General features: G+C 42.1%; 1 protein-coding gene across 1 annotated transcript in view; it reads right to left on the bottom strand.

The window, feature by feature from the left end:
• INTS8 (integrator complex subunit 8) overlaps positions 1 to 19,807 on the bottom strand; it is a 178,326-nt gene that overhangs the window by 112,705 nt on the left and 45,814 nt on the right. The window contains exons 9-11 of the mRNA XM_030216822.1: positions 17,451 to 17,606; positions 7,568 to 7,668; positions 6,428 to 6,569 (exon numbers count right to left, since the gene is read on the bottom strand). Of these exons, the coding sequence (XP_030072682.1) occupies positions 6,428 to 6,569; positions 7,568 to 7,668; positions 17,451 to 17,606 (399 nt within the window). The remainder of the gene's footprint in view (positions 1 to 6,427; positions 6,570 to 7,567; positions 7,669 to 17,450; positions 17,607 to 19,807) is intronic.

A 19,807-nucleotide genomic window follows, 5' to 3' on the forward strand; every position in this document is an offset into this window, starting at 1 on the left:
TCCTCTGGCCCTGAGGGACTAAAACTACAAGAAGAGAAAGCCCCGTGCCCCAAGAGACACTCTCGGCCCTCAAGTGGTCTCTGAGCCACAATGACCGTCCTCCTCCTAGGCAACCGAGAGGGAGCAGCAGTCAACGTAGAGAAAGAACTCATGCCAAGAGGGAGGTAAGCATCACAGAGCTGGAATCCTCAGACCATAGGGAGCAAAATGCAGCCGTAAGGCAGTGAGGAAGAAACAACTCTCGCCAGGCCAGGAACAAAGAGGAAGCTGGCCACTAACACCAAACTGAGGAAAAACCAGATATGGGACAGTCAAACTCCAGACTTAGAACAGAGCCACTTCCCTGCAGAAAAGTAGAGAAAAGCGCAAAGCGACGATAATCCAGATGCACAGCAAAAGATCTGCTCAGTAGGAAAGAACTGCATCCCTTAAAGAAAAAGGAAGGAGTGCCAAATGTGCCAGGAGAGAGGCGCATGAAACTAAAAAAGGCAAAATCCGCCTGTGCCAGGCTAAAACTCCCGCCCGAAAGCAAGGGAAGCAAGGAAGAGCTGTGGCAAACTAGTCCTAAAAGGGCACATTCCCGTAGAGAGGCACTGAACTGAGTCCAAGCAAAAGACTGGCAAGAATGGCGCTCCCGAGGGTACTCAGAAGAGAGATTTGAGCTAGCAGTTGCACACCAAGGGCAACTCGGCCCCCCCCACCAGAAGGAAAGTACCCTACAGACAAACCAGAGCAGACAGGAGGGATCCACGGGGACGAGAGAACCAGAACCAACCTAAGAAAGGGAGGAAAAACAGCTGCCAAAACAAGAATCAAATAGCAGGGGCGTCTCAAGCAAGATGCCAGAAGCAGCAGAGACCGGACAGTCTGAAAAAGAACTGACCAACAGCCGCGTAAGACTGACAGGAATGAAAAAATAGCCCTGGACTAAAAAGACCGAGCCTGCAGCCAAAATAAGCCAGCAAGAGACTTCCCCCACTTTGGAAATGGCAGACTAAGACCTCCGAACCGCAAAGGTACAAGTTCCAGCAATGGGGCTGCCCTCTGAACCAGCCGCTGTCTAGGACCATGAACAGGAGAAAAACAACGGAGTTTCGTGATCCACACACAAGCCGTACCCCACAAAAAAATCAAAGCAACTGGTACCAGCTCAAAAGGGTCCAAGATCAGAATTAGACGCCGGCCAGCGAAATTCAAAGAAACTTCGCAAGCGGCTCCCTACTGGGAAAATAAATCAGATAACAGGCAAGAGAAAGAAGGAAAAACAAAGTTTCTTCTTTTTTTTTTTAAACAACCCTCTTCACTAGTGACAGGAATTAAAAAAGGTTTACCTCAGAGGCAGAAAAGGAGGGAAAAACAAAGTTTCCTTTAAAACAAAAAATAATAAACAACCTTCTTCACTAGTGACAGGAATAAATAAAGGCTTACTGTAACCTGTGGTTAAAAAGAATAGAATGGAATAATTTTATTTTATTTTTACCTGTGAGGCCGTTCTGGAGGCCCTGGGGGTTGTTTCCGGTGGTAAGGTAGCTGGATGGGACATCTGGGGCCGAGTTTGGACTCCCGGGGATGTTTAGGCATGTCCCAGGGAGGGGGGAAGGTTGCTGGAGGCAGCGTTGTGTTTTTTTTACTCCCGGAGATGATTAGGTACGTCTCCGTAAGCGGGGAGGCACAATGGGGCAGCGTCACTGTTTTCGGTCCCGGGATGACTAGAACGTCCCCGGGACTAAAGAGCTGCATCAGTTTCGGGTTCGGGCACGAAAGGAGAGAGGGAGCGGCGAAGGAGATTCCGCCTGGGGCAGCGGTGCGGTTTTTTTTTTTTTTTTAGAAGATTAACCAAATATGTTTATTAGTTTTCCCAAAATAATTAGAATACTTTTTAATTTCAAATGATTGCTAGTTTGTTAAAACTTAAACATTTAGAACCATATATCCATGTCATCTGACAATCAACATTTGAGGCTTTCTTTCCTTGCACAGGTGGAACTAACAGACCTAAATACACAGCATCAGATAAGTATCATTCTTGTTCCCATTTACTATTACTATAAATTACACATCACTGTTATTTGTTTGTCCCCTTGTTATGAGCAAGAATTTGATACTTTGTGGTTCTGTTTTTCTTTTCCAGATTCCCTTTGGATCTGAACTCCCTCTCAGGTAAGTTTTTGTTTATAATATATTTTTCAGTTACTTATCCGTTCTCCTTTTCTCTCTCTCTCTGATTTCACTGCAGTTTCACTCTTTCTTGCGTTGGGGCCTGGTCATCTCCTCCGATGCACATTCTCTTCCTCCTGCACCTCACTTAATTAAATCAAATGGAGAAAAACCCTAACTCCTTATTCTAGATATGTAGCACTATGCTGGGTGTCACTTAAATGCTTTTCAAAACACTGGGACCATAAATTCTTATAAATAAAAAATAAACAAACAGCCCCTCACTTCCAGGCCTATTCTTACACTGGTATTCCCTGACCTGGAAGGGTATGTCTAGGGCAAACACTCACCACATCCAATCCAATTTTCTGACTTCCGGATGCTAAACACACATTACCAGCTATTCCTCCTTCCAAACAGTGTTAGAACCTTGTTTTCTTGCAACCAACTCTCTTTCCCACCGCCTATTACTTCACTAGTACTCCCTGTACTCAGACACTCTTCAGCACACATCCACACTCTTCAACAGGCTTCACCCTTCTGGCAACTGCCAGCTACTCCATCTCCTAGGAAACGGAACCTCCGGCTGGATCAGCAGCGCTGCCTCTTACAGAGTTCATGGGACAGCAGCTGCCCACAGAAAAACCCAGCGCTGCTTCCTGCAGTGCTCCTCCTGCCTTCAGACAGGTAAGAATATTTTTTTAAATTCTTTTTAAAATTTAAACCCCAGGTTACATTCACCCGGGCTTTAAAAATGAATATTGTCCCCAATATTTCCTTCTCATACCTACCAATCCCTCCACAATCAGCACAATTACTTCCTCACTCCTTACCCCTCGTACTTTTCAAATCAGACATTCCATAAAACCCATACCCTTCCATCCCTAGACCATCATCACTAACATTCCACCCACCTCTCACACTCCTATGACACTGGCTAAAATCATTCTTAACTATACCAAAACAAACAATGTTTCCAACTAAACAATTTTTTTCCAATTTATCAACACTTGTACATACACATAAAATCAGACTTTTGATTATTCTTGATCAAAAATCCGATACACATTTTTTAAAATTACTCACTAGTACTATAACATGCATCAGCTTTCCTCATTTATCCCAAAATAAAATGTTCAGCTAAGTAAGGAGAACAAATCCCCTTATTAGTTCTTGCTGAACTTCTTACTGTTTCTAAACCCTCTGCAACGTTTTCAGAAACATTAGGGGCAAACATAGCTTCAGTATAAATTATATACCCATAGTTGTTCTTTTCTGTTACAACATCATCACTATATACTTCCTTCTTTTCAATCATTTCCCTTCGAGTCTGTGTTTCTATAACGGGTTCCATCTCCCAAGTGTCCTGTATTTTATGTTTCCCAGAAAATCCCTGCCTTCGAGGCAGTACCCACTCTCTCACTCGGAGTGGCTCCGCCCTTGCCTTGGTAAGGATTTCTTTGGTTTTCTTTGGTCTTCTTTCTTCCATAGATGACTTTTGCCAACTTTAGCCTTTGCTCACTCTCCACTCTTCCTTTCTCTTCTGCACTTGCAGTCACTTCCAGCTCCACGTCATTGGCTTCCTTGCTTTCCGCAGGAATAATGTCACCATTGGCATTCACCAGCACAGTATTCATCACTGTCTCTTCCTCCTTTTCCTCTTTAAGACCAAGACTTTTATCAGCCACTGAACAGCGTGTCACAGATGTTTTTCCTGCTTCTAAAAAATAAACCCAGGGTCCCAGTATGCTGTTGATTATTTTTCCCATACTCCTCCCATTTCTCAATCAAATATTTGTGAACAAAAAAAATCATATAAATCCTGGGGCATACACCAAGTTGGGGCCCATTCCTTCCTAGCCAGAAACATGGATAGTTTTACCAAAGCATGATCAGAGATGCCACAATGTATATCATCTACTGAATTTACAGTGCTAAAAAGTCTTTCCTATAAAAATATATAGTCCAAGCGGCTTTCAGTCAAATGGGCCCTTGAAGTATGAGTAAACAACTGCTCTCCCAGATGAAGCACCCACCACAAATCCACCAACAGACATAGACACAAAAGTTTAACTCCCTAATAAGCACATCCTCCCCCTCCTGGTGATGTGCTTTTATCCCACTCCAAATCTGTGACTGCATTAAAATCTCCCCCACATTTATGGTCCTATCATAAACAGTTGGATTATATACAGACTAACACATATGGTCTTTACCCAGCGAACCATCACGCACCTTCCCTTTGAATCCCTACAAAACGTATACTCCTCAAAGGGAATATTTTTATTAATTAGTGTAGCAGTCCCTACCCTTTTGTGTACTGAGGATGTAGAATAATAACAATGGTCCAACAACTCTCTTAACATTTAGTGTTCAAAATCATTCAGATGGGTCTCCTCCTGCATGCTATAACAGCTCCCTGGCAATATACAGCGGTGAGCAGCTTTTACTGTTTAATAGGGGAATGTATCCCACAAATGCTCCATGTTATTACATTGACAGCATTCATCCTGGAACTGAGCAACAGAACAAGTGATAAAATAGCACATGACCTCCTTCTACAGAAATGGGAGCTGTAGGGAGTTGGGCGCTATCGAGGACTGGTAATTCAGAAATCATACAGCAAGGATTACCCTTCTCCCCTATCTCCAAATCTCCATCCAAACTCCCCATCTTTCACCACTATCCTCAAATCTCCATCCAAACTCCCCATCTTCCACCACCTTGGACATCCCCCCAGCCCTTCCTCCCTTCAAAACACAGAAACAGGTTCAAAGAAGTTGTACAAGCCCCTTCTATAAGATCAACCAATAGGTTCCCTCGGTATTTCTCAATGTGGAGCTCAAGATCTGTGTACATAGTATTTACTCTACACAAAAAACAGAAAATCAAATATATGCAACTACAGGGAGGGGGGGGAAGAGAGAAGATAAAAGAGCACATTTCTTATCAGTTGCTTCAAAGCCTACAGACATCTACTACTAATAATTTCTTTAGCACTACTAGACATATGACACATTGTACACATTATATGCAGGTATTTTCTCTGTCCCTAGTGGGCTCATGATCTAAGTTTTTGTATCTAGGGTAATGGAGGATTAAGTGATTTGCCCAAGGTCACAAGGAACTGTAGTAGGAATTGAACCCAGGTCACCAGGATCAAAGCCCGCTGCACTAACCATTAGGCTACTCCTCCACTCCACAATTGCAACAAAAACAATTGTTGTAGATAAATTTGTGTAATTCAGCTGGAACATGTTTATCAATGGAGTCAACATCCTATGGCTGGTTGAACTCACATATGCAATAAAAGAATCTAATTCCCTCCAACCCCATCTTGTGCTCTGTTTTTAAACATATACAAGAAAGATGAAATCGTTGTTACGTATACACTTACAGGGTGATGCAATGGTGCATTTTCCCTTTTTCTCTTCACAGACTCAGGCATGTCTGTACATGGCATTCAGTGAACAGATACATGGTAAATTATGTCTCAGTACAGTAACAAGGGGGGGGGGGGGGGGAGTGGGTGACTGATGTTGTAAGGTTTGTACTTGAGTGATATATGTACATTTGTGTCACCTTTCTTTCTGAAGCATTGTCTCCAAATGGGTTAGTTCTTACATGCCATAACAGTATTGAACTTCACTCCTCAGCTGAAGTCAATGTAGAGTACACATATGTATCTGTGCAGATGTCCTTCTCTCCCTTGCATGCTCTCTGCCCTTTGCACTCCATTCCTCTCTCTTCTCACCCCTTACACACACTTTCTTCCAACTGCTCCCTCTTGCACTCTCCCTTCCTCCAACTTGTATTTCTTCCCCCACATTCCTATTACCTAATTCCATCACTGGACAGGCCCCTATAATACTGCCATGGTGTCCTCCATCTTCTTGTGCTAGTGGGTGTTGGCTCTTTGCTGGCAAACTTCAGTTTTCTTCATTGAGGCTTCCTCTCTCTTGTGTCAGCAAGGGCAGGCCCCTGCCAGCACACTTAAGGCTATACCGCCATGGGACTTTTCTCTTTTCTTGGTGCCATGAAATCTGAGGTCCCTATGGAACAGATGTCCTTCTTACTGCCCTACTAAATTTTGGTGGTGGGGCCTATTTTCCCTGCTTAAAATTAATGGTGTCTTCTAATAGTACACACAGGCTTGTATGCATACCCAGGCATTATCATATAAGCAAAATGCACAAAGTAAACCTTGTTAGACTAGTGCTCCAAATGCACCCCAGGTCTATGATGTTTACATTAGCCAGCCACTATTTACCTCTAGAAGAAAATCTATTTTCTCTTTGCTTGGTCTGAGGAACAGCTGATTAAATGGAACACTGATAGGTCGTCCCTGAAGGATGTCACAAACGGTGTTGCACGCACAAACTTTAAAACAGACTTCAGCCAGAGCATCATTCCTGCAGAATTAAAGAAATTGACTTAAGTACTGTTGGGGAGTGGGGAATGGGGGGGGGGGGGTGTTCATACACATGCAAAGCACGGGGTGGGGGAAGGGAGGATTTGTTTATGGCCATAAGAGATGCCTGGAATGGAATGGACTGCAAGCTGCAGAAGAATTATTGCAAGAAATGATCAGAACCTAGTAAAGACAGGTTTTATTCCAGTTTGAAAGGGAGTACTAATAAACAAATATATCATATGTGCAAGAAAAGAGACTTTTAGCAACTCAAGGGGCCAGATGTGATCCAAAAGTCTCAAAAAAATATACAGATCTTGTGTCTGTAAATTCCAATGAACCCTCCCTGTATATTAGCAAATGAATGACCTATTTTCATGTCCCTGGAAATAATCAGAATTAAAAAGAAAGGGTACAATACAGCTACATGGAAATTGTCAAGAGAAAAAAAACCCCACAGTTGCTTTAAACAAAGAGCTCTGAAATTAAATACTGAGCACATTACAAGGTGGGAGTAGTCCCAGACTTCAATGAACAGATGGTTTTGGGATGCAAGGTAAAAGTGCTATCATCAGAATGGAATTCCGCCCACCTCCAGCAGAAAACGTTCTGCATCAGGGTTCAATAAAAATGGTCACTGTACGCAAAGAGTGCTTTGAGAATGAGCCCCTTGGTTAAGTGACTAGCCCAAGGTCATGAGGCGCTGCAGTGGGAATCGAACCCAGGTCACCAGGATCAAAGCCTGTTTCACTAACCATTAAGCTACTCCTCCACTAGTTTTCTCTACATACCTCTCTCTCTTTAGCAGTAATGGATGGTATTCTGTTATAATACCTGAGTATTTTATGGGATCTCTCACAGTTGGTGTTTTGACCAATTATATAAGCAGAGCCAAGATAAATTCCCAAAACAGAACCCCAGAAACAATGTCAAGACCCTATAGATGTAAACCTGCCTCTACAAATACACAAAGATAAATAAGTTGAGCCAGTTTCTCACCCCTGCTGAGCTTTCTGGAACAGTTCTCTTAATACAGATTGTCTGTACTGATCGGGTAACGTGTGTGTCACATTATCTTCCAGAAAAATCTTTACCAGATCCTGGAAAAAAATACAAAAATGAAAAAAAGAGTCATATTTTCAGTATTAGTGTTTCTCTCTACAGGAGCAGCGCCCTGCAAAAAAGGGGGGAAAATCTTTGTTCAGCTACAGAAGATTTTTATTTACTGACACAATTTTGGGGGCAATATTCAGTCCATGGCAGTTAGCTGAAGGCTGAATTAGGGCTGGCTATTCAGTGATAGGCCTAATTCAGGCACTGGCACTGAATACTGGCAGTGCCTGGATAACTTCCCAGTCTGCCCTGACTCTGCCTCCAGACCTCCCCGGCATTAACCAGATACTCCTGTGGCGCTCAGATCTGATATTCAGCGGCTCTCTCTGGTTAAGTGTTGCTGAACATCAGCGCCTCAGCTGATCAGCACTATTTAAGTAGGTAGAAACCTCTCCTACCTGGTTAAATAGTCTTTATCATTACTACTACTATTTCTATAGTGCTACAAGGCGTACGCAGCAATCCCTTTATTTCTACCGTTAAAACTTCTTCCTTCTTGGTCTATTCCATATGAGTCTGAGGATGCCAAGCTTCTTTCTTAGTTTCTGCCCATTCTGTCCCCTAAGCCCCACCTCTCCCCTTCCTCAGCTTAGCTAATGGAACCATATGGTGAGGAATGTTGAGGAAGAATCTGGGAGGTGGCCTGTTAAGAAGAGCTTCATTCTGTGTCCCACCTAACACCAGAAGCTTGTGAGCAGGTCAATTTGTTTGCACACCGTGCCAGGACCCACTCATGATCCTATGCTGTGTACTGGATACAAGGATCGCTACACATATTTCAAGATGGCTTCATAAAAATGGAACAATATTTTCTATCAATTCCAAGGACAATGAGCATGAAACTATGGGATGAATTACACAACTCAAGGGACAGAATGGCAGTCACCCTCAAATTAAATTGTCCCTCGGATCAGTAGCATGAATCTTGCTATTATTTGGGATTCTGACAGGTACTTGTGACCTGAATTGGCCACTGTTGGAAGTTTTATTTTTACATTTATAATGTACATTCAAGCAAAGATAACTGAAAAAAATACTCCTTGTTACAATACAATATAGAAATAATTCTATTAAAGGAAAACTACAATAAACAAAGATATTATCTCGCAATACTCAGGAAAACTGGAAAATTAAATTGGGAAGGAGGGAACATTGAAACTATCAGTCAGCATAAAAGGATTAGTCAGCAAGAGACTACTTAACTAGTATGCAAAGAAAAACAGAGAAAATTTCTTAGAACTCTAGGCCAGTTAGAATCATTCTATGCAAAACTTTCTACATCGTATTGGGGGAAGGGGTGGAGCCAAAAGAGGCACAGGAGGCTTTTTTGCAATAAGAAAATTTTTAAGATATTCTGGGTTAAGAAAAACATAAGTTTTAAACTTTAACTTAAAGTTAAGGGGAGGAGTGGCCTAGTGGTTAGGGTGGTGGACTTTGGTCCTGGGGAACTGAGTTCGATTCCCACTTCAGGCACAGGCAGCTCCTTGTGACTCTGGGCAAGTCACTTAACCCTCCATTGCCCCATGTAAGCCGCATTGAGCCTGCCATGAGTGGGAAAGCATGGGGTACAAAGAAAAAAAGAAAATAAATAAATAAATAAAACATTTACATGGAAACTGCAGGAAAAAACAACCCTCCCAGAGGCAAAATCTCAGATTTAAATTATAAAAAGGCCTTTTGTATGAGCTAGGTGGCCCTGAAGAGGTCAGGAAATATTTGAACTCTGTATCCCAGAAACTCTACATCTTTATAACAGACGTACAGTTTAAGGAGCCAGTTATGACATGGCTCCAAAGCAAATGAAGCAAGCAATATGGCCTTAAGACACCACTGGGCAAGAACCCTCTAGAAAACCAGAGAGGTCAAAACTTATCTGATGGTCCTTCCTTTCTTGTTTCACCATGGGAAGTTCCCCGTCAGTCCACATAGTATGCTTGCGTTATTAGTGGTAAAGATCTACGCATATCTGAGGTTGAAAACACTTAAGATTTAGGAAACTTTATGAACCACAGGTTCAAACGCAATTCATAGTTCTCCAAAAAGTCTGTAGCTTTTGGCGAGTTATCAATAAACCATGTTCTTCCTCTAAGGTTTTTAGATCTTTTTTTCAAATGCTAGTGCCTTTTTCTCATGTTGAGCTAAAAGCTCTTCATGACAAGTTACCTGGCTCTAGAGTCTCTTTTCCCTTGTTGAAACCGTTCCAATTTACCTAGCAAGGTGTCCTCCATTTTTCCAATGCTGATCCACACTTCTTCCTAGGTAACTTTCTCAGGTCTTATCTTCCTCCCAGTGCTGTTGGGAACTCCAGCAACACTCTGTGAGTCAAGGGTATCAGCCACATGATGTTCCAGTTCAGCTCCCTGCTCCAAAGGAACCAAGGAGTCAAACCCGCGGTCAGGCAGCTGAGTTCTCCCTCCCTTTCTTCAGGTCCAGTCAGTTATCTTTCCTCCCTGTTTCCAGCAGTGAGTTGCAGTGTGCCAAAAAACAGCAAGGCAAGCGATCTGCAAACTCCAATGTGGAAAACAGAAAAGCAGATCAGTAATAGATATATACAAACTTTATTAGTGGTACTGCATATAGAGAAATTTCTCTGTATACAATACCACTAATAAAATGAGTTGCAGTGTGGGCAGCGCTGAAGACAGCTGCTTCTGGTTGCCCCAGTCCCATCGCTGCTTTATCCCACCTTTTCAACTTCCTGTGAGTGGGATGAATCAGTGAGATGGGCCGAGGCAACCGGAAGCAGCTGTCTTCAGCACTGCCCAAGGAGATTTGACTGAGGAAAACAGGAGCTTGATGACAAAAAGCTGAAACCTTAGCCATGGAGGTTAATCTCTCTTTCTGCTCCCCTGCGCAGTTGTCATATAGATTCCCTGTACCCTCAAAACAAAGCAAACAAACCTATGAGCTACTTCTTCCACGTTCTCGTTCTTTATTGTTGGTATCATTTTTATTTGATCTCACTTATATTTTCAAACATGCCGGCTTGTGCAGCATACGGATGTACACAGAGGAAGTATAATAATGGAATAACGTTTCATAGGTAGAGTAGTAATTTGATATAAATTGTAATCAGTGTGTCATTTGGAGGGGCTGGTTATAGGGATACCTTGACATGTGTTGTATTCGTGCAGAGATTTTTTTCTCCTGGTAAAGGGCTACTAAAACAGACATGTTATGAGAATCAGGGGCTCAACATTCAGAGTTTCTATTTATGTATTTTACTTATTTATGACATTTATATCCCGTATTAAACATGAATTAGGTTGAAACCTAGGAACATTTAAAATCTTTTTTTTTCCTGAGCCTAGATGAAGAGAGAAAGATGGTTTGTGGGAACTTGCTCTTTTTGTTTTATGGAATGCAATGGTATATTATAAAAATGCACTTAATATTGTTTATTACTATTTATAAGAGCGATATTGAATAATGAGGGCAGAACTACCTTCATGCAGAAGTCCAGAGTCAGTCTAAATGTACCAACATGTTCAAATTCTGTGGTATATATTTATTTCTTCTTCAAGTCTGTTTGGTTGTAAAAGGCATGTGTTTGAGGGTAATCTTTGTCTCCCGGCTCTGTGCTTCTATATACACGAGACCCTGGAATAATTATGGCTAAGGGAAAGCATCAGTAGAAAAGTTGGAGCTGAATTACATTTATGTTCATACAAAGTTAATTATTTTCAGTGGAAATTAAATCTGTTGGCTTTCTGCTAATTTATTTATTTATTTGATTGGGATTTATTAATCACCTTTGTGAAGAGATTTACCCAAAGCAGTGTACAGCAGGTACAAACATAAAAAAAAACTTACAATTTTTTGAATATCTGAATATTCCATTACCATTTCATTATTGCTACCAATTATTACATATTTAGGGCATATGCCTTCAACATAGATAACTCATATTTCTTTATCTAGACATTACATGCAGATAGGTTTTGCCTTTGGGTTTAACAAGCAATACCAAGAGTAACAATTTGGTATAAACTGTGTTGTTTATGACTTTACTTGTTTTGAAGGACACGATAGGACCACTGTGGGTGAACCAAAGTCCAACAACCGCAGAAACAAAAGGGGTTCGCAGTTTCCACAAAAATTCAACAAAAGGAGGAGGTGGAAAACCCAACTTCAAGAGATCAATCCGAGACACAGGGTGAGATGCTCCAGGAAAACTTTATTAGGACCCTACACGGTCCGTGTTTCGGCTTTTAAAAAAGCCTTCATCAGGGGTCGATCAGTGGATGCACAAAGTGTATACTGATTGACAATGGAGCACATAAAATATCATCTCTGAGTAAAATAAAGTGTACTGCCTCGTACCAACAGATTCAATTCGAAATAGTTTGAAACTATTTCGAATTGAATCTGTTGGTACGAGGCAGTACACTTTATTTTACTCAGAGACATATTCTAATAACAAAATAGAAAATACATTTTTTGCTACCTTTTGCTGTCTGTTCATTTTAATTTTTCAAATCATGTTGGTTCCAACCAGGCTCTGGTTTCTGTTTCCCTCTGTCTTCTCAACTCATTCGCCAGGATCTCCTGCCCATATGACATTTCTTCTTGCTCACCATTCATCTTCCATCTCTGTGTACCTGTCTTTCCCCATGTTCTGCATCTCTCTTCTGTGTCCCATATACTACTGTGTCCGGCATCTTCTCTGTGTCCATCTCCCTGCATTCATCACAACCATTCTATGTCCCTATCCTCTCCACCTCTGTCCAGAACCACTCCTCTGTGTCCCTGCGCCCCCCCCCCCCCACAAGTCCAACATCTCCCTTCTGTGTTCCTATTCTCTTCCATGTCTAGCGTCTTCTCTCTGTATCCATATACCCCCTCCCATGTCTGGCATTGCCCCCTCTGTGTCCTTTCCCCCCTGAAGGCCCAGCATCTCCTTCCCTTCCCTTCAGCAGCCAGGTAAGGGTCCAACACCTCTGTCTCTTCTCTCCAGCAGCTCCCTCCTACAGGTCCAATGCCTCTCTCCCTGCCCCTAGCCTCCCCATAGGCCCAGTGCCTCTCTCTCCCTTCCCTCCAGCCTTCCCCCATGGGTCCAGCATCGCTCTCTCCCTTCCCTCCAGCAAGTCCTCCCTCTGCTCAACGGTCCAGTGCACCTTTCTCCCTTCTCTTCAGTTCCTCCTTCAGGTCCAGTAGCCTCACTCCCATACTTCCAGTGCTTCCCCTCCACCCCCTGGTGGGTCCGGCACTTTTGTTTTGCTCCCCACTTCTCACTACAGTAGCTCTCTTATGCAGCAGCCAGCTGAGCTGACAGTGATCTCCACAGACCTGCTGTGGGACCTGCTCTGTGCTGGAACCCGCTTTCTGATGCAACTTCCTGTTTTCACTGAACAGCAAACTGCATCGGAAGGCTGGATCTGGCAGAAAGAAGGTCCTGGAGCAAGCCTGTGGGAATCAGTGTCAGCTCAGCTGGCTGCTGCATAAGGTAGGCCTACTGCGGGAGGGAGGCAGGCACAGAGATGCTGGACCCGTAGGAGTGATAACTGCAACTTTTTTTTTTTTTACTGTGGAAGCAAAGCACTTTACCGTTCCTATGGGGTGGTAAAATGGTTTGCTCCCGCACCTGCAGTAAACGGGCCAAAGTTTTTTCTTTTACCATGGATTTACTGCGGATTACTGCAGTTTACCACAGCTCCCCGTCCCCATGTCATTCCTCTACTCCTGCGGTCTGAATATCAGACCCACTGTGTCCCACAAGTTTTTAACATTTAATGGGTATCCAGATAATTTATTTGTGGGTTTTATTTTGGGGGTAGAAAGTGACCTTGCATTTTGCTTCTTATAATAGGTAATGCATTTTTATTGTTATTTCTCCTGTGCTGTACTACTTATAGAGAATGTGATTTCTTAGTGTTTCCTTTTCTAATTTTTGGTCCTTTATTCTTTAATTGGTGAAGATTGGTCTGCGTTCTGTTAATGACTGAAGTAAGAGATTTTAAAAAATGTGTTTCCAAAGTTTCCATAAGTATGAATGTGGTTTATGTTGACGCAGAACAGACTGTTTACTTAGAAATTCATCATAAAGTTCACTCTAAGGCATTATTTGATATACTCCTAAACACTAGTACCACCTATATGCCTAGTGTCTCCCCATGTTAAATCTGCCCCCTTCCCCCCAAAAAATGTTGTCTGGCTACACCCCTGCTTCCAACATACAGCAATCTCACATCTGGCAGCGGCTAAACACATACACTTAAGCAAGTCTGCCATTTGAGGCCCCGTTTACTAGAAAGTCCCAATAAACACGCTCGAGGCTCCATAGGAAATGTGATGCCAAGTCCTGACAGAAGTCACTGAAGTCCAAAACAGTTATGTAGGACCAAAAGTCCACCATATATGATAAAAAGTTCCACAGTCCTATAAACATCTCCAGTAAGTGTCCATCGTGGTAGCTGGGAACATCGCTTTTTCACAAGGGTATAATCCCATCTTGAAACAACTTTATAAGCATTTTCTTTCACCAAAACACAAACAGAAGATTTCAGAGAGAGGATAATGTGCCCTTTCTCCAAAAATACAAGTGGTCAAAAATCAGATAAAAGTTGGGTACAGATGGTGCTTTTATACGACAACAGGCTGATGAAAGATGAAAGCCTTTAGTACATAAAGCCTTTAGTACCTTCAAGCTTTGTACTCTGGTCCACAAAATCTATGGTGAAGCCCCGGATTATATGATTGATTTACTTGATCTTCCGGCGAGGAACAGAAACATATCATCTCGTAATTATATGAATCTTCATTATCCCAGTTGCATTGGTCGTAAATACAAAACCACCTACGCGTCTAATTTCTCCTACTTAGGAACGCAGATGTGGAATGCATTACCGAACTGTGTGAAAACGCTGAATGAGCATCAAGACTTTAGGCGCTCTTTAAAGACCTGTTTTGTAAGGCCTACCTTACTGATGCTACTCAGTAGACTCTACATTATATTGCTTCAAAGGACCATTTTATTCCTTATTATTTTGTACCTTATTTTACACATGTACCTCTCCCTTACCTGACCCTATTTCTTCTTGACTTGTAAGCCACATTGAGCCTGCTTGTGTGTAGGAAAATGTGGGATACAAATGCTGCAAATAAATAAATAAATAAGAACAGCCATACTGGGTCAGACCAATGGTTCATCCAGCCCAGTATCCTGCTTCCAGAAGTGGCCAATTCAGGTCACAAGTACCTGGCAGAAACACAATTAGTAGCACCATTCCATGCTACCAATCCCAGGGCAAACAGTGGCTTTCCCCCTTGTCCATCTCAATAATAGGCTATGGACTTTTCCTCCAGCAACTTGTCCAAACCTTTTATAAACCCAGACACACTAACCGCCGTTATCACATCCTCTGGCAACAAATCCCAGAGCTTAACTATTCTTTGAGTGAAAAAATATTTCATCCTATTTGTTTTAAAAGTATTCCCATGCAATTTCATTCAGTGTCCCCCTGATTTTTGTACTTTTTGAATGAGAGAAAAACTGATACACCTTCACCCGTTCCACTCCATTCAGGAGTTTGTAGACCTCAATCATATCCCCCCCTCCTCAGCTGAAGAGCCCTAACTCTTTCCCTTTCCTCATATGGGAGCATTTCCATTCCCTGAAGCATTTTGGTGGCTCTTTTTTGAACCTTTTCTAATTCCGCTATATAATTTTTGAGATACGGCGACCAGAACTGAACACAATATTCGAAGTGAGGTCGTACAATGGAGCGATACAGAGGCATTATAATATTTTTGGTCTTGTGTTGCATCCCTCTCCTAATAATTCCTAGCATCCTGTTTGCTTTCTTGTCTGCTGCTGCTCACTGGGCAGCAGATTTCAGCATATTGTCTACAATGACACTTAAATCTTTTTCTTGATTGCTGACTCCTAAAGTGGACAATGGCATTAGATAACTATGATTCGGATTATTTTTCCCAATCTGCATCACTTTGCATTTGTCTACATTAAATTTCATCTGCCATTTGGATGCCCAGTGTTCCAGTTTCCTAAGGTGTTCCTGCAATTCTTCACAATCCACATGCATTTTGACAACTTTGAATAGTTTCGTGTCATCCGCAAATGTAATCACCTCACTCGTCGTTCCGATTTCCAGATCATTTATACGTACTTCTAGATCTTTTCAGCAAAGATATTACCAGGCATAATGGGCCTCTGTGCAATGCATGAGAGTCTGCTCTTCAACTCTTAGGTCAGACCTATTCATTTCACCTCTCAGCATAGCTTTATTGCATGGCCTTACCAGTGCTCCCTGTGGAAAAATAATGCAAACTTCAGGCTGTATTCTCCCTGATTAGGACACCGATCACTCAATTCTGTCCTGCGCTGCTACAGCACAAATTCAGTGTCAGTGAACAGGTTATACTGTTTATTGAAAGAATCAACCAAAAATGTTTCTATAAGTGAACATCCAACAGAGGTCCCTGAAATACTGACATATGTATGCTCCAAAGGAGACGACAGGAGACATAGGGAATATGATAGAGACATTTAAATACCTCATAGGTATTAATAATGCAAGAAGAAAAACACTTAGATCTAGAACAAGAAGTCACACCATCTAAGCAAGTAAATTCAGAAGCATCATCAGAAAATATTTCTTCACAGAGTGACAACCATATGGACTGGCCTCCCAAGGGATGTGGTGGAGAAACAAAAAAAAAAAAAAAAAAGTGTCACAGAGTTGAGGAAAAGCACAGAAGAATCCTACAGGCAAGGAAAAGCCAGAGTTCAACTGGGGTCTATGGCTGTGCAGAAGAAATTAAGATGGGCTTTACAGTCCTTATTTGCCAAATTTTCTAGGATTCTTCTAGTGTCTGGAAAGGTTACACATGTCACCAATATATTAGATCATTCTTATGTTGGGCTTATGAAAGGCAGCACAAGCTGAAAAGAAGCCAGTTTTCTCCAGGACTAATGCAGCCACTAAAAGCCTGCCACAATATCAGGGGGAAAGGAAGAGTGCTAAAAAAGTTATTTTAACACATGAGATAAGCTGGCACAAACAATGAAAAACAGAAGTCTCACTCAACCTATAAGGATCAGATTACCAACTGAGCATAAAAATGCTCCAAGGATATTCTGCAAATCTCTATATAATAAATACTAAGTTTAAACCAGGAATGGGCAACCACAGTCCTTGAGGGCCACAACTTAAGAGGGGTTTTCAAGATTTCCACAATGAATATGCATGAAATCTAGTTGCATACAATGGAAGCAATACATGCCAAAATCGATCATATGCATATTCATTGTGCAAATCTTGAAAACCTGACTGGGTTGTGGCCCTTGAGGACTCCCTTGCCTATCCCTCATTTGAACAGTCACTAGAGGTGTGGAGCCCAAAATTTTGGTTTTCTTTGGTGTCCCATATCATTTATGGGAATTTTTGGTTTTGTTTTGTTTTCAGTTTTGGGAGCAATATTGTTATTAAAACAAACTCTTTGGAAAAGAGTGCACACTATTGGGAAATAGAACACTCTCTTTTGCAAGAGTCCACACTATTTATGATGGGGAAAAAAATGAAATTTTAGGGTTTTTCTTATCATTTCAAGCAAAAAAAAAAAAAAGAGGCAAGATACAACATTTGTTTCAAACAAATGCAATCCCCAATATTCGCAGTGCAAATAAAGAACTAGAAATAAAAGCAGTGGAAAAAAAAAGATACAGAAGGGTAAACACAGGCTTCAACAATCTAAGATCAATATAATCAATTCAAAAGAAACAATCTATAGCAGGTGACCATAGACTCACCTGGAAATTGCCAGATCTCATGGAGTTATGGATTTGACTGTATGGAGTTGACTGCAGAGATGCGATATCTGAAGAGGGGGCAAGGACGCCACAGGCCTGGCAGTAGCCAGCCAACCGTTTTTCATCTATTTTGCAATGAACAGACACTGTACCAATCTGCAATATAAAGAAACAGCACTCTTACACCATAATTTATTGTACACATTTAGGTCAATAAAGAAAGAATGGGGGCAATTCTCTAACAGGGCGCCTCCATTTAGGTGCAAATGTTGTGTGAGAATCGACTGTTCCATAATGGCATCTGGGCATTCCGAATCCATTCAAAATACTAGCATAAACCTGCACTGGTGCTCCTAAATTCAGGCATCACAGATTTTAAAAACAGCAGCACTGTATCAAGCAAAAGTGAAGTTATTTGGGAATATCAAAAGGTTGAGTATCAGTGTGATTTCCTGTTATCTGTGTGACATACCTTACTGCAAATTTTAATGCATAATATTTATTTGCAGTATATTTACTAAAATCTGGTGATTAAAACCATTTTAAAACCTTCACCTTTCTTTCCTTCAGGTTGAGGTATGTTTCAGATTATGGGCTTGCTGAAATAACCAACTTCTTTTCAGCTTCAATTTTTTCACCAACTGTAAGATATCAGATTTTAAGATAGAACTGATTCACCTGCATAATATTTCCTCGGCCACACAATTTCAAAGCATAACAGATCCACCCTGATGCCTAATAGCTGGCAAATGTTTCAACTTTGTTGTCCAAATATATCCTTGTGTGATTGTAGCTGAACAGTTCAATTTTCATTTCATCGTATTAAAAGCACTCCCCCTCCTCCTAAAGTTTCAGGCTTATCAAGCTTTTGATTTGTATATTTAAGACGATGACCTTTATGATGAAGCTGTTATAGAAAAGGTTTCCTTCTGATAACTCTCCCATGTAGATCTTTGTTTTGTAAGCAATGTCAAACTGTGCACTTGTAGATAGCTACTTCTGTGTCAGCTATTTTTTCAGCAGGTCATTTGCAGGTTTCTTTTACAGATCTGACCAGTTTTCAGCCCGTTCTATCACAAATCTTTCAGATTATCCATGAAACTTCTGTTCCTACTTTTTAAAAATTATTTATGAGCATTATATTATACTTCTCAGGTCACTGAGGGGGGGGGGGGGGGGGGGGGCAAAATTCTCCAGGCCTGACGTCAGCAAACTTCTTCCTGCCTGCCTGCTCCCACAGTAAGTCCTCTCCTGTTCCTGTGCGCCGCCAAGGACCCAGATGATTGCATTAGCGCAATATCGCGTTAATGCAATCATCCGGGTCCCGACTCATGGCATGGACAGCAGCAGGAGAAGGCAGACTGTGGGAGCAGGGAGGCAGGAAGAGGCTTGCCGGTGCCGAGCCTCCCCCTTGGAAGCAGAGACAGAAAGGTAAGGGGGTGGGTGGGCAGGAGTGGCAGCGCGAGTGGTAAGGGGGCAGCGTGCGGTGGTCTGGTTCTGCCCTGGGCCCGGCTGTGTCTCTCGGCGCCCCTGATACTTCTCCAAGAAACATCTTGTTACAGAAATAAGACAAAACCCACACATGAGATTTTAACATTCGGTCCATTACAGTCCACTAGCACAGGTCAAGGCATCAATTCCAGGAAATTTCAAAATATAATAACCAAGCAAACAGGAGAAAGTCCTAAAAGAGTGAAGATACAAGTATCCTATGGAGTAGGTTTATGGATGAAACTGAAGTCCTAGTGATCTAGAATTTAAAAAAAAGGTTGTCAAACGATAAGCATAATGAAACAGATATTTAACTGAATTTATGTTATGATTCTGCCGGTTTGGCTGAGGGGGAGGGGGGGACGTCTCTTCTGATTGGCTGCCAGGGGTTGTGCTGACGTCAGGGGATAGTACTTTAGCCTGCAGCTGAAGAGTTGCTCTGCTTTTGCGTTACTTATCTGGTGGTAACAGGAAAGCCTGATAGGTTTCTCTCAGAACGTGCTCTAGGTTCTGACAGGGATCTGTGTTGATTTAGAGTATTCTTTTCCTTCCCTCTGGGTTAGCTGCTGCTGTGTGTGTGTGTGTGCGTAGCTCTGTAATCAGGGTCAGCTGCTCGTTGGTTTAGTGGGGGCTGGGCATTGCTCAGCCTCTGGGGCTCTGGGCTGAGTGAGAGCGTTCTCCTTTGTTTGTTTTAAGGATTTCGCTTCCCAGTGTCCTGGCCTGCTGGCTCAGTGAGTTTAACCCTTTGTGTACTGTGTGTATTGTATTCCTGCCTCTGCCAGTGTGTTTGTTTGGATGGGCCCCACTCCCTCTCGGGAGGGGAAGCGTTCTCTCTGATTGTTTGTTGATTTATGGCACTCGCTCTC

The sequence above is a fragment of the Microcaecilia unicolor genome, chromosome 1 (assembly GCF_901765095.1).
Source record: "Microcaecilia unicolor chromosome 1, aMicUni1.1, whole genome shotgun sequence".
NCBI lineage: Eukaryota > Metazoa > Chordata > Amphibia > Gymnophiona > Siphonopidae > Microcaecilia > Microcaecilia unicolor.